General features: G+C 40.4%; 1 protein-coding gene across 1 annotated transcript; it reads right to left on the reverse strand.

Annotated features, from left to right (window-relative positions):
* Positions 1-145: 145 nt before the first annotated feature.
* Positions 146-12,636, reverse strand: LOC130693257 (peroxidasin-like). Its single transcript, XM_057516382.2, has 23 exons — positions 12,415-12,636; positions 7,812-7,883; positions 7,567-7,638; positions 7,373-7,444; positions 6,783-6,854; positions 6,618-6,689; positions 6,302-6,462; positions 6,121-6,238; positions 5,859-6,055; positions 5,569-5,712; positions 5,364-5,486; positions 3,998-4,612; positions 3,679-3,939; positions 3,169-3,613; positions 2,901-3,093; positions 2,639-2,842; positions 2,138-2,575; positions 1,835-2,078; positions 1,652-1,769; positions 1,384-1,595; positions 1,049-1,326; positions 818-985; positions 146-756 (listed from the first exon to the last, which is right to left on the reverse strand). Exons 1-23 carry the CDS (start codon positions 12,594-12,596, stop codon positions 661-663), a joined length of 4,557 nt encoding a protein of 1,518 aa, XP_057372365.1. The 5' UTR covers positions 12,597-12,636; the 3' UTR covers positions 146-660.
* Positions 12,637-16,247: the final 3,611 nt, after the last annotated feature.

Genomic DNA, 16,247 nt, shown 5'->3' on the forward strand with positions numbered 1-16,247 from the left:
TTGCCAAACCTTCGATTATTAGCACATTCAATTCTCAAATTTAAACTTATATAAGTTGTAACACGCCGTAAAATCAAAATCATTTTGCAAAGTCAGAAAGATCGTTATTTTTGTATTATAAACAATTAAAAATTGCAGAGAAAACGAAATGAGCCATATGTTTATTGATCAGAACCAGACGCCAGTCACTGCCAAATAAAGTGAACACCTTATCATTACCAACAATCGGAATAAAAATAAACAGTGAGTTGAGCGTCCAATCTGCTATACGCTACTGGAGTGGCAACTGGCAAGAAGCGATGAAAATGAATAACCAGGAAAGGCCGGTCCGACTTGCAATTGACAAGAAACATCATATGGAATTTCCAAAAAAAAAAAAAAAAAAAGCCCTCCTTATATTTAAGTATTGAACGGGAAAAAACAAAGATTTAAAAGAGTTGGCATTAGAGATTAGTTGCAAAACTAAAAGACTTTTGGCTATGAAAACGATGAATTCCCTTTTTTTTGCGACTGTTTGTTTTGAGTAGAAAATCACTGGAACGTCGCACACATTTCTTCCTTCGTTTAGTATACAAAATAAAACAAACAAAACGTGTTTTCACGTTACAAATGCGAGTCACACTAGAGAGCCTTCCAAACATTAAACAAAGACGATCGTAATCACTCGACGTCGCACAGTGGGCAACATTCACCTTCTACTTGACGAGGATTCTCGCAAATAGGACACTGCAAAGTTGTGCATCGAATAAATCCTCCCTGTTGACCAGAATAAATCAAGCAAAAATGCCACGTGTAAAACGCATGAAAATAATCAAACCAGGCAGTTGCATTCGGTACAGCTGTCCTTGTCCCACGATTCCCCATTTTCCCGCGACACGCCATCGCTGTCCAAACAATTCGTTTGTGAATGTTTCGTTCCATGTTTCTTCTTGATCGGTTTGTCGAGGCAAACGCTCTCCACGTGTTTCAACTTTCGGGACATTTTCTATTTCGTATTTTAACAATGTAAATTTTAGGTCTTATCGATATCATTTTTGTTTTAAATTACTTTTAGAGTCCGCTGCATCTTAGCTATCATGGCTTCTAATCCTTCGATTCGCTCGTCCGGTTGCTCTGACTGTTGACGGAACACTTGAGGATCGACTCGTTTTCGAGAGGACTCTTCATCGCCGGGGATCGAATTGTTATAAAAACTATCCGATGTCGAAGATGTTATAGATAACACAGACGCTTCTCCATACGCAGGTTTATCTTCCGGATACGAGTAATTGGGAGAGCGTCTTGTCCGGCGCGTAATGGAATTGAATTGGCCAGCATTGCTGCATTCTATCATTTTTTAAAATTGTAATAATTCAAAGGTTTCTTTAATGAGGTTAGTATTACCATGGCAACATTCGGCCCAGAATCTCAGTTCTACTTTAGGTATTTCATTGCAAGTGACGAAAGATGGCGATTGAAGATTGGGCATTTTGAAAACATTTTTTGTAACTTCGAGGATGTCGTCACTGCTATCGCAAATGACTTTGGCCAACGTCGATTGCTTGATTTGAGTCAGCTGTTCCGGCTTGAAAACAGCCGGATTTTCGTACCAGAATCTAAGACCAAACAACTTTGAATGACTTAAATCGATCATAATTTGGGTGGAACCAACCTGTCACCATCTCTCAAACGCCGGAATTGTTCGACCAGCAAGCACCGGAATGTGGGTCCAACTTTAGCACCTTCAACTGGATCCTCAGCCATGCCACCCACCCAAATATCAATATTACCTTTTAAAAAAATTTTTATTCAAAGCCATTATCATAGATTTTTTTAAATGATTCAATGTTATTACTGGGATGTCCGTAAAGTTGCTGCAATTTATCCCTCAGGACTTGACTTTGGATTTCAGATTGAAGATCATCAAACGTTTCGGCTTCTGGCAGTTTACAGTAGCGACGCCAATCATTGTAGCCGGGCAAGGCGTGGTCACGTCCTCGTTGGATATTCAAAGCGGCCAAATCTTGAGATACGAGATGAGCAGGGCGGAACAGCGACTCCGTTAGATTGGCATTGAGTAATTGATCAGATAGACGAATCTAACCACCGATCAACCGTTAAAACCCAATCAATTATTCAAACGTATTTAATGCATTACTTTGGCAGGTCCAGCAAAAAGGCCTCGAAGGATAGGATCGACTCCACCTTGTTCCACCAACCTCCACGGAGCGAAAAAGGCGTCCTGGAGTAACAAATGACCTTGCGGAATGGGCAAGAAACTGGCATTGAGCCGCTGAAGAACGGGCTGAATGAGACCGTGTCCCATCCGGAGAGCGGCCGTAGCGAAAACGTTGGAAATGGTAGCGTCCGTTTGCGGATTGTATCCTTTGTAATCGCCCATTGAAACCATTCCTTCATGTCCGACGATGAGCGGCAACCAATGCTCGTACGTAATGTGTTGCATAATAGCACCGATGATCTTGCGGGACTCGTGGTAGAGCATATCGCCATCCCAATGCGGATTGATTACACGCAGTTCATCCGCAACGCGATTGTGCTCTCTAAACCATAGCGTGTGCATGACTAACAATCCAGTCTTCAAAACCAGATTGAGATTTAGTTTGAAGAAAATTCGTTTAGAAAATTGCCGAAGTTTTACCTGTTCATTTGCACGAACGTCTCCAGCTAGAAAACATCCGATCTCACTTTCCTCTCTGTCTCGTTTACAATCAACGGGAGTATTGGGCGTGGCAAAGGGTAACAATGGGCCCCCTGTTTCCGTCAATAAACCACGTCTTAGGTGACCATTGTTCCCGTGCACTTCCCTCAATTCACGAGCCTCTCTGTCAGTCGATCCGTAGACCTTGACGTTTAAAGAAAATAAGAGAAAGTTACATTTAAACATCGAAATATTTTTTTACCTGAGATGCATCGATGTAAGATGTCAGTTGATTGATCTGTTCTCGCGGTAACATGGTGTTCAAAAGGACCGACGTTGCGCCCGAGCCGCATACGGCGCTGTTGCGCACGAATTCCATGCACCGATGATGACGGATTCTCGGATCATTTGGCGGCACTTCGATCGGGAAACACGGCGCTGAGTAATCACATGACCTGTGGGCCAAATTCAAACAATGAAGGACTTTTTTTTTGAATGATGAGTTAAAGGAAAAGGAATTATAAACTCACGTCCGGCAATCGACAAACTCTCCGAAACTCTCGGAAGCCATTCCGGGCACAGCTAAATCGAGATCGTGATCCAGGAACTGTCCCCATTGCATCAACATGTGCGTGTAAATTTCGTCCGACGTGATTTGCGTGGTCGTAACGACCCGCGTGGAAACTAACCGTGCGCTTGGCTTTGTAAACCCTTTGTAATTAGTGCTGCGACTCCAGCCGACGGGCAAATTGAATCCGTTCTCGTAAATCGGTTTCAGCAAACGCCGGAACCCCGTGAGAGAAGAGCCCCAAAGTGGTTGCTGAAAATTGTTGCAAGTGCCATCGAACGTCCGATATTTCGAATGGAAACACATGTCATTGCAATCCGGTTTTCTCCTGTGCGTCAAACAGCCGGACGCGTTAGCGATGAGGTCAAGCTGCTGGGGACTGAGCGCGTCTTCGTAAGAGAATTCACCTAATTTGAATAAACAAAAATAGTTGGATTCAACGGAAAGCATTTGAAAATGAAAGACTATTTACGTGTGACATTGAACTGGTGGCCGCTCTCGATGTGGCGACGGACAACGGCCAATGCGCGTTCGTAAACTTCGGCGGCGCGGGCTAATTCACGAGCTGTGGCCGTCGGGAATCGATTGAGACGGATGAGTTCGCTGTGAGTCAGCCGTGATGAACGATCGCGATTAAACAAAGCGGCAATCGTTTCATTGACGGCCCGATCGACAGCACGACGGGCCTCTTCCACGGCCGACAGGACCAAACGATTACTCACCGAGCGGCGTTCTAGTTTTAAAACCAGTTCATTTGAATTTCAATTTGAATTGATTAAAAAAAGATGTACCTCTGACTCTCATTCGTGCGCGGGCAACCACCACGCCCATCTCATTCAAGGCCGTGCATTCGTAAGTGCCTTCATCGCTCAGTTGCACCTGCCGGAAGATGAGACTTCCGTTGCCCATCGGCATGACGTGCGTCAATTGGCGCATATTTTGGCCGTCTTTACGCCAGACGATGGTCGGTGCTGGATCACCATCGGCAGAGCAAAGCAATTCAACCGAATTGCCGGTCAGCACTTCGATGGATTCGGGCGTGCGGACAAAGAACGGCGCTCGGCGATTGGTCGATTGAATGGACGACGATGGAGGCACGGCCGCAGGCCGGGGCGGACTAGGCGTGGGTCTGACGGACGGAATGACAGTCAGAAGAGCTTCAGCTTCTAACGTGGCCACCTGATTGGAGACTGTGCATCGATAACGTCCCTGATCGCTCAGCTGGACACGTTCGATACGGATCCGAACTAGTCCGATGGCTGTTCTAGCGTCGGGCATCAACGGAGCGCCGTCTTTAGTCCAGACCAACCCTGGAGACGGATATCCATCAGCTGAGCATCCCATCTCGACCGTGGCCTCCTCGAAGGTCGTCTGATCGCGAGGCCAGTCGCTAAACACCGGCCCACCTTCAGAAAAAAAAAATCAAACAATCGATTATGTGAAATCTAATCTGGGAAGACATCTTTTTGTTTGTGTTTAACAATGGAGGGGTAGAGATGATTGTTGGGACACTGCATTATGCAAAGTAATGTTGGAATAGCGTCTTTTTTCTTTTAAATGCCCGTCTTTTTTAGATTTTGATGTTGTCCAGCAACTTTCTAAAAAATTCTCGGCGTTCCAAAATGTTGATCTTATTAATGAAAGTTGATTTGGTATTTGATTTTCGTCATCCGTGATTTCATTTTGATGAAGTCTGGATGTTGATGGATCGCTGGATCGCATGGACATTTTTTTTTTTTGAACTGGGGAGAATCCATTTCAATAAATTAAATGAATTACACAACAAAAACGAAAATGGAATTTCATTTTTCTTTTAAATATCTACACGCCTCCCCGTTTTGGTATTAATCATTTAAAATGGTGCACTGGCCAGCCTGACGGCCTTCGCTGCACGAAAAAAAAGGGAGAGTGATTAACAAGGATGGCCCCCAAGAGCGTTTCATTCTTAACTACAATGGATATTTCCGTGCTGGAAGAAGGTTCGTTGATGTGATGATGAATATCTCATTTGTATGCGAGCTAAACAGCCCTTTTGAATCACTACATCTTTATGCATGTAAAACATGCTAATGGAATGCCGTTTTAATAAACACAGTCGCCATTTTCTGTTGAAAAAAACAAACAAAACAAGTTCGATGTGTGTGTCACACAACTTACTGAGGACTCTCAGCTGGGCAGGTGCTGAAATCTTTCCCAAGGAATTGCCGGCAGTGCAGCGATATGTTCCAGCGTCTCGTTGTCGTACCTGTCGGATAACCAATCCTCCATTGGCTAATAATTCTGTTGATTGAAGCAGACGAAAAAAAACGAGTTTTAAAAATAAAACGCCAATTAAAAACAACGTCAGTTGGGTACAGTTTACCGGTTCTTTGGCGATCGACCGGGCCGTCGTTGAATGTCCAGGTGATAACCGGTCTAGGATGGCCGGCGACTTCGCAATCGAGTCGGGCAGACGAGCCGTCTTGTACGTCTACATCTTCAGGTGTTACGACGAACTTTGGTTTCACTGTGCGTACGTGTGGAAAAAGAGTTACATTTTTTTTAAGTAGTAGATTGATTTCAAAAATCAATTAGCAGAGACCCATTCTCGAGAGTCGTTTGACGGGTCTCTCTCTCTCTCTCTCTATTTGAGATATGCAAAATGGGTATCACCTTTGGTGGAGTTGTTGTTGTTGTGGCTGTTGGCTAATATCGGTTTCATGTGAACAGAACGAGATTTCACTTCGCCAGCTGGACTTTTTGCCATGCACTCGTACGAGCCCATATCGCTGTCCGATGCGTTTTCGATCATCAGCGTTCCGTCTTGCAACACCTGATACTTGGGATCGTCATCGGGGCTGATTTCGTTACTATAAATAAATACGGGCGGGGATATTAAATAATTTAAATAATTTAAATTAGATATTCAATTTACTTGTTGTAGAGCCAGACGATATCCGGCTCGGGATCGCCTTCTGCTTTGCAGGTAAAATAAACGGTACCGCCGAAGGTAATTTCAACGTCGGTAGGCTCTTCGGTCAGGACCGGTTTTTCTGATCGTTTAAAAAATAATAAAACTAAACGCCCTTCTTTTAATTTTAAATTATTTTTATTACTGCAATTGAATTCTTCAATGAGGGAAGTCACGGAGCGGCCGTTAAGCTGATCGGGTGACTGGCAGATGGCGGCCGCCTGAGTCGTTCCTTGTTTCTCTTGCAGCATTTTGGCCAGCCACAACATTTGACAATCGCAGATGAGAGCGTTGCTGTCCAATCGCCTTTTTTAAAATTTAATAATAAAACACACACATCAATGGAATACGAGCTAATTTTAGTTTAAAAATCGATTTGAATAAATGATAATGAGGAGGACGATGAAGAGAAATGGGATTTACGATCGAGATAATAAACAATAAAGAAATGAGATTTTTACAGCCTCTTGAGTGACTCCATGTTGTGGAACGCACCGCTGGGTATGCGCTGCAGTTTGTTGTTATGCAAAAACCTAATATATTTAGAAATAAAGAACATTTTAATGAGGCTCTTTGATGCACAGTGATGAAATCAATCGTTAAAAAATGAAAAGGATTGGACTTACAATCGCTCCAGCGACGGGACGTTGGAGAAGGTCTCCGGGTCAAGGTGGTCGATCTGGTTGAAGTGGAGATACCTACCGAGAGTCACATTAATCGTTTTTAAAGATCTCAAAACAACTTAAAAAAGTGAAACAAAAACACAAAAAAGACGGGGAGGGTAAAGGCATTCATTTTTTTCAACGGTCTTGTTAGTTTTATCCAAATCACATGCATCAGTCCATAGAAGATGACCTGATTATTAATGCAGTTTCATTTTCAGAAATCATTTCGAACGAAACAATGGACACGTTCCCATTCTTCCTCAATAATCTTTAAAACATTAAGAACTTTGAACACATTAAATCTCTTTTTCTTTAACAGACTGGAGAGGATGTAAAATGCCCAATATTTCTCAGCATCAAACCCTGTCTTTCTCTGCGGAGAGCGTAACAATGTGACTGGAACATTTCCGTTTGTTCACGCTTCTTTCAACCCCCCCCCCCCCTTCTACCGACACGCCTCTTTCAAAACCCCCCTACCGACACAACCCGGCGGCATGAAGAAACGAAGAAAGACTCATATCGAAAACATTCAAATGGAAAAGTGAACTTACAGCTGTTCGAGCTTTGGCAAATCGTGAAACGTATGCTTGTCGATATCCTTGATTCGATTCTTGTAGAGATACCTGTTACACGGTACACACACAAAAAAAAAATAAAAGAATAAAGACATGTATACCTGTGTTTAAATCAGCCTTTTGTTTTATTTCGCTGATTTCAAATGTTTTAGTAAATCAAAGATACGTACAGGTATCTGAGTTCTTTGAGGCCGTTGAAAACACCTTTTTGAAGTTGATTGATGTGATTGTTGTTCAACAGCCTGTAGGGTCGCGACGTACCGTATTTGAAATACGAAATAAACAAACGAACAGAGATTATCACTGTAAATTGTGTGTACAGAACCGCAGGCGATTTGAATCACCGTGTCGAAGATAAATGATTGATTTCAATCAACATTTCGTATAATCACGACGAAATGGAAAAAAAACTTACAGCGTGTTTAGGTTCTTCATGTCCCGGAACGTGTTGGGCTCGATGTCCCTGATTCGGTTGAAGCGTAAATCCCTGCCACACAACAGACAGATCGTTATACACACAACAGTAAACCTTAAGACACGATAACATCGCATTGATTGTTTTTTTTCCCAATGCCAGCAGGTTCTATATCGCACCCCTACCATATCGAGTTTAATGAAATAGAAAGTGGAATATATTCAGAGACGACATTAGAAACGCTTGTTTTCAAAGTCAGCCACACCCTGGACGTTTTTTTTTACGGGATAGATCACTGCTCGATGCAAATGGGAATTTCACTTGAGAAAACAAAAGAAAAAATGTGGAAACCAGACATCTTCACCCCTAAAGTGGAGCCCAACAGCCCAAAGTCTGCAACCTGTCCACACCCAAAAAAGGGGAGGAGGACATGCCACACAGACAAATCGAGCCCCCATTTGATTAGCATATATCGTTTGGGTTAGATGCAACCATAGCCTACCCCGAATTACCATAATCCCGTATACATGTTTTCGTTGGCGTGAGAATGATACGACACACACTGAGGCCAAACTCACCAGGTGGCTGTTGATATTAAAACACACACAAAAAATGTGTTGAATCAAAAGAAATCTAAGCCAATTCTACGGAAAATTAAAAGGGAAATCAGCTGTTCTCAAACGGTATCACGACGACACGTTGAGTCATCTTACACACAGCTTGTTGCTTTGTACGTTCCAGTTTTTTTCCCTTGCCTTCTAATTTCCATGTGTCAACGAACGTGGTGATTGTCACGCACGTATCTCACCTTCACTTAAAACTGTCCGTGACTTTTGCTGTTCACCTGCCCCCCTCCCCTCTTCCAAAAAAACATTTTCAACGTGTTTGAACAGTCCTGGAATTTTCAGTTCAAAGAATAAAAAGGCCTTTGATATTTTAAATAAGAAAACGTCTCGACAAAATTCAAATATTTTTCAGAGCAAATAATGTTAAAAAAACTGGTCAAAAACCAATTTCTGTTTTTCACGCAATCAAGAAAACAACACTTGAGTTAACGTGTGTGTGTGTATGAGACTGATGGCTATATAAGGAGCTTTTTTTTTTCTTCCCCTACAGCGCAAAAGAATTTTGATGTTTTCTGATTGTTTCCATAACCGACTCTCCTCTTTCTAGCACGTCTACGAGGTTTCATGTCTCTGCCGTGGCGGCAGTTCCCCCCGCCGTCTGCCGATGATTCACAACGTGTCCATTCTTTTTTCTTTTTTCTTAAAAAAAAAAAAATAAATAAATAAATAAAGAGGGAAATACACGAATGCGTGTATATTTATAGTTATGATGATGTCTAGTGAAACGATCTTGACAAAGACGAACGCGTGAATAATGCGTGAAACGAATACTATTTGCTTCGAATTCAACCGAGCGAAGTAATGATTGCCATAACCTGACGCCAAAAAAAGGGGGGGGGGGAGGGAAACGCATCCGCACGGATTTGTCAAAATGTTCAGTTTCCCTCGTATTCTTACGTCATCAAATTGTATGGTGTTATAAGGTCGTATATTTTTTTTCCAGTCTCCCCTCCATTAAATTTCTATTGAATGGCACCCGAAAAGGAGATGAAAAACGTTGAGGGTCTGACATTGTAATGCAATTTTAAAGAGCTCGACTCATTTTGTATTTCTTTTCCCCTCCGTTTGAATACCCCCCTCCATGTCCTAATGCTTTTTTTCAAAGTGTTAACGAGCTTGTTCTACCCAATCAACTATCCCGACACGTAGTACAGAAACGAAAGGCAATAAGAAAACGCTGTGAGAGTAGCTTTTTCTCAAGACTTTTTTTTTTTTTGAGGTTAGTGGTAAACATAAATGAAATATTTGTTTGTGATTTTTTTTTTGAAAATGTTTTTCTTACATATCGATACAAGAGAGAGGAAAAATCCATTTTTGGAGGGTGTAGGTGAAAGAAATAAACAAAGAAAAGAAAGATGTTTCTAACGCAACAACAATAATATGGTGCTGTTGGGCGGATCCGGGAGAAATCAACAACCCTGACAAAAAAAAAGGGGTGGGTACACACACACACACACACAAAAAATTAAAACTCATCGTGAAAAGGTATTATTTTTAATCCTCCCGTACCTTTTGTCGACAACTTCGTTTTTATATCAGTTTTTTTTAATATATATTTAATGATAAAGAAATAAGTCAAATATGGACGTTTACTTTCGTGTGACGTCATGTGGAACATTCAGGAATAATGTCCCCCCAACGTAGCCTCAACAAATGTGATGTCTATAGTTTTTGTACAGTCTGGAACGCAGCGCTATATAAGGACGCCACGTTTTTGCTGGACAAAACGTAGCCTGAAAGGACCCGAGATTGTCATTGGTTCCGTGTTTGGCTTTACTTGGCATTTTACATAGCAAAGTCACACGAGGAATTACAACAAAAGAAAGCATTGCGTAGTTTACGAAGCGTTTCATTTGAAAATCGTGTTGGTGACGCTAGAAATCTAAACAGCTATTCAAAAGAAAAGAAGAGCCGCTTTCATAACTTAAAGAATTAAAAAAAAAGGCGTCCTCTGCCATCGGCCGAACATATATACACAATCGCCAGTTAAATAGGGAAAACATCTTCACGGATATTCATTTTTTTTTTCTTTAAAGGCAATGTCTCTTATCGAAATGACCCGCCCTGAAAATCTTTACTTGCGTTCCAAAAAAAAAACAAGAAAAATTCGATTGAAATTCACGTTCAGGTGGCGACGTTTTCTTCTACCTGGCCTCAGTTTTTGCATTTAATAGGAAAAAAACTGAATAAATCATCAGCTCTGACAAGGTTCTATAACAGAAATCAAAAAATGAAAAAATATCAGATGATAATGGCATTTCTCTGTTATGGTTGGGTGACCAGCTGAGAGCTGTTGCCTTCTACGAATGTGTTTTCAACCGTTTGCTCTCCCCTCTCTGATATGTTACCTTATTTGTCAGCAATTGTACAAATACATAGATGGATGCTGTTTGTATCTGAATAGGGAGGAGAACTCGTCATCCATCTGAATTTAAACGCTCACAACAACAACAAAGAAAAAATGATGCATCCAGGGAGTTCGTTTCATCCGTGCGTGCCCACGATAGGCCTATCCTTCGCTGCGGGAATAGAGACGTAAACATAGATCCCGATCGTGAGTCATCAAAAAAGGGAGTCCCATATCTGTTTGTTTTGTTCTTTTTTTTTAAGAAGGTAATAGAGTCCATATGTACAGATGACACAAATAATAAACATCAGATGATTATCGAAGAACAGACGAACTGAAGAAAGGCTTAAGGCCAATGAGGACCAGCAAAGAGATTATTAGATTTATTTTTATTTCAAATCTACGGTTTTGTTTGTTGATTTTGTACCTTTTTTTTATTTAAAAAAAAAAAAAGGGGGAAATTTTTTATTTAATAACATTAGTTTTTCCACTGGAGAGGGCGGCTGATGGTTTCAAGTTACCACACAAGTTATTCCAGCCGCCCTTTTTCTCCCCTTTTTGTTATTTATCCTTTTTGACAGCAAATGTCTAGCTGAATTCTTTTCGTCACGTCACACACATTTTTTTTTTTTCTAAAAGAAAAATGTGTTGCTTTTTCATTCAACTGTTTGTTACGAGAGAAAAAAAAAAGGAAACATTTGCTCGTGATGATGTAAATGAAGCTCCCTATGATGGGAAGCTGAACCATCAAGCGAAAAAAAAAAGAAATGCTTATTCAAATATCCATCATCGACCTCGTTTTCTTTTTGAACAAATTTCAATAGTATAACATTTTCTTATGTTAATGTACAAAAATAGGCGCACAAATGGAGAGCCGAGTCAATGAAAACATCCAAATACAGAGAGAGAGGCATCACGACTCTTTTAGCAAACGAGTGAAATACAAAAAGGGAAATAAATAAAAAATATGCAAAGAGTCAGCTAGCACGGAAAAGCTACATAGAAAATGCAGTCGTGGTCATTTGAATCGTAAATCCTCTATTTTTTGATAGACCTTCCTGCTTTTCCAGCGTAGAAGCGGTAGGTATAAAAAGACACGAAAATTTCAATTGACCAAAAGAATGTGCAACCTAACGACCCACTCACTTTGAAGCTTCTTTATTTTCCGCCTTTCTTTACGGCCGTTAAGTAGATTTCTCAAAAAAATAAGAATGTTCCCCTTCAAGTTGCTCGATACCATTAGATACCGGAGAGCTTTTCTTAACTAGGGCTGAGGTTCCATCCAACGAGAAAAAAACATTGAAAAGACAACACGTTCTTTTCTCTCTTTCTCTTTTCAAAAAGAAAAAATAGGTTATGACTTTTCCTTGTAGAAAGAAATAACACTGCTGATTGGTCAAGGTAGAACCAAAAGGGCAAACTTTTTCACATCAGTAAGCTTTGCGTATAGACACAAGGAAAAGAACGTGTTACGAATAAACAATTTGAAAAAGAAACAAAAAAAAAAAAAAAGAGAAAAGAGAACGTTTAAACTTGATTGACCTGCTAACCGATATTTGCCACTAGAGTGCACAATATATGCACCAGACACGGCTGGACAACATTTTTATTTGTCATGGAAAAAACTTACAGGATGGTAGTGTTGGCCGGGACGGCCGGGACTTGATCCAACTGTAGGAACATGCAGCGGACCGTTGAGCGGAAGCAAAGACACCTGGTCGGGCATCGAATTTCGGCGTTAATCAAGTCCACCATCATCACAAACGCGATTAACGCCACCATCAAGTAGTTCGACATTGTCAATAATCCCATTTTATTTATTTTTTTATAATTAAAAACAAGCAGAAAACAAATAAAAGACACGGCACGTTAAAGGCTAAAAAACGGTCATCACAATGTGGCGGATGTGAACGAAACGATTTGTTTTTGAGCCGCGTTAGTTCACGAACGGGACTCTGTAAGACAACGTCCCAACAGCCCGGCGGTCGGAGGCAGACTGACCTTACAAACTTTTGCCTCTTGATGTTTGCTTTCTTCCGATGGCGCTGCTGGTCGCAAGGTGAGGCAACACATCACACGCAATTGCCGAACCCTCTCGATGGCCTAAAGCGACAAGAAGTGCCGTCCGCGTGTGTGTTTTTCTCTCTCTCCCCTCTTGTTTGTTAATACTCCAGCCCCTGGAAGAGGTGTCGAGTAACTGTCACGGGAGAATTCACGAATAATAACAAGCCAGAGGACAATTTTTAATATGTGGAACTTATGCGGACCCTGTTCCATGTCGAAAACAAATTAGCGTTAAATTTTTTTTTTTTCGAGTTCAATTTTCAAAATTTAAATAAATCAACGACGAAACTATAGACTAAGAATATTTTTAAAGTCGGTTTCAATGTTGGCAAAAACGTTTGCTTATCTATTATCGGAATGTTTTCTTCACTCACAGCGAGACAGACGAAGATTTCACGATTGTTGAATCGACTGGATTCCTTGTTCATCGATGGCTGTCACCTCCTCATGATGGATCGTTTTTCTTCGATGCGCGCAGACTTTGTGTGTCCACCTCTCAAATATCCGAGTAAATTCTCTTAACGGAATTCTCAAAAAAATACATGTTTTTTTTTTCTTATTGACACTCGTTTGAAAATTTATGCAGCTTCGCATCTCAGTTATCGTTCCGGTCGTTCCTTCAATTCCGCCTTGCGTTCAAATCGATTTTCTTTTTCGCGATTTTTATTTAAAATTCGCGTTATCCTATCGAGATGGAACAAGTGACAAAGGAAACATTCAGCCATCTTGTAATCGGTTCCATCAAAAGCGAAGGTCAATCCCCTCCCCCCCCAAAAATATGAGATTGCCAATAACTAAGTCGTTTAAATTCTTCACGCTCCAAACGCTTTAAAAGAATGTGATTTTTCTGACCAGCTGTTTCTTCTGTTAAATCATAAAAAATAAAAAAAATAAAAGAAATATAATTTATTACGTATTCCCATTTAAAATATATATTTTTTAAAATCTAAATCTTATGGCTTATGATTATATCATTGGTTTATCACAGAGGGTGTGCGACACCCTGTCTCTCACAAAGAGAAAAACTATTAAAAGCATCGATCCGAGAAATATATACGACTCGGATACACCTATAGTGTAAAGGGGTAGTTAATATACTATACGGGTTTATTATAATAGTTTTAGTATGTGCATAAATCTCGTCACGAAATGCCTCTTTTTATTTCCCAAAGGGGGATGCAGGGCTATTTTCAAAAACTATTCTGAAACTATTCACCTTGCATGGGTTTTCATCGTGTTCTGGCCAGTTTTCAATCTTTCAATCAGTTCTTATCATCTCGTCTACATCTTTTTTTTTTTCTGAATTTTATTACTTAATCGAAAGATTATGTTAATTCGATCAGGGGCGTATTTACGTAGCGCACACATCGATTCTCTAGTACAGAACCCTTTGTTTCTTTTCACCTAATACGTAATAGTTTAACCACACGAAAGGGGTAACAAAAAAAAAAACTTACCATGCTTCTCTGTTTAATGCTGAAAACCACAAATGTTTTTCTGAACAAAATTCAGAAGAAAAAAAAAACACATCCGGAAATACACCCCCTTTTTTTTTTCTTTTTCTCTCCCTTACCCCAAAAAAAGACGCACGAGCCAGCGGGGGCGGCAGCGTCAGAAGCCTTTTCTTTTTTTCTTTTTTATTTGAAGAGGCTATATATTATTCAATAGATAGAGCTTATCTAATACAATAGGTTATGCCGCTAGCTATATACCCATCGGGCTGAAAATCTTCGGGACTCACACACACACTCAAAGGAAGAACACGATTCACGGCGGGGCTGTGCCATTATGGACGATGTTTGACTATGTCGTGACCCTATTGAGTGTGTACGAGTAGGCATAGTTACACACACTGAAGAGAGCTTTAAGAAAATTTAGCTTTTTTTTTTTATAGCAGTTGATGGACACACGCGCGTTTCGGGAAATAAGACATTAAACGCACAAACAAAAAATACGGCACACGCATCTTGAGAAATCACGATCTCTGTCGTATAGGCACACGAAAAAAAAAAAATGGCCGGTTTGTGGTATTAAAAAAATTTTTGGGTCACACACTTCCAAAAAGAAGAAAAAAGATCTATCTGTAATAGACGATCAAGAGCTTCTTTTCATTGCACTTTCCATTCCGTTGCTCACACACACACACAGTCACACACGAAAAGAATTTTGGAGAGGAATGATGACCCATTCATTTACGGTGCCCAAAAGGTTCTTTTTATCCTCTCTCTGTGTGTGTATATGCGTACGCAGCAAGAAGCCAACAGGCACTCATGACGTAAATGACATCTTCGTTTCCTTATTCAAGAATGGAACGTTTTTATAGCTGTCGCGTATATACAGCAGCCACCATCTTTTTTCTTTTTTTTTTGTTCAAATCTCCCCCTGAAAAAAAACTGTGACGTTGTATACAAGGCCGAACACTTTGGTATTCCACCGTGTGTCTCGTTTTTACGAGTCACGACCTTTAAAAGTCATCAAAATTTAAAAGATATATATATATATATATATTTTTTGAACATGTTTCTTTATTCCAAGTAGTTTCAGATTTATTCCTCATTTTAAAACAACCAGATGTATAACGATATGGCGAAGGGAACTGGTTTCTTCAGCCGCGGTATTATCGGGAGCGTAACGGCAGCGCCAATCGGTACCGAGTCGAACAACAAAAGGGGAGAAATGATAACCTGTTGAATGATGCATACGTGCTGCTATGCCGAAGAAAGAAATCGTTCATGTTTGTGTTTTCGTTCATCGAGTCAAAAATAACAAGAGAGAAATGTATACAATGCAAATCGTTTGCGTGTTGGCAAACATTTGAAATCCGAGTTTGCTTCGTGAGCGTGAACAAACGAGAGGTTGTTCCCCTTTCAATAGCTTTTTTTTCGATGCCTTCAAGTTTTATCTGATTAGAATTTATTTGGCGAGTTTTCAAAAGAACTATAAAAAATACGAAGGAGATTTCAAAGTTGAAAGTGCGTGACATCGTTGCCACGTAGCTATCGGATTCTAAACTTCACAAACTTCCGTTTTCCTTTTTGTCACCCTATAAACGCAGACAGTGCAAATAAAAACGGGACATGCCAACTCATCAATTATTTAAATACATAAATTTACTGATCGTTTTTCGTAAATGCAACAAACTCGAATGCGATAACATCGTGAATTGAAAAGCCATGAAAAGGACACGTGCATCGTCTGCTATTTAAAAAGAAACATCCCCTTAAAAAATAGTGAAAGTAAAATTCTATTGACCTTATAAAGAGCGATGTATTCGATTCGCTGATGACGTCAAAAAGAAAAACAACAGTCCAGAAGAAGACGAAATTCAACATTCGTTTTTTTTTTTTTTGCAAACGTGATCAATTCACGTAGCGCATTTTGAATGTGATGGCATCTTCT

The sequence above is a fragment of the Daphnia carinata genome, chromosome 3 (assembly GCF_022539665.2).
Source record: "Daphnia carinata strain CSIRO-1 chromosome 3, CSIRO_AGI_Dcar_HiC_V3, whole genome shotgun sequence".
NCBI classification, from domain to species: Eukaryota; Metazoa; Arthropoda; class Branchiopoda; order Diplostraca; family Daphniidae; genus Daphnia; species Daphnia carinata.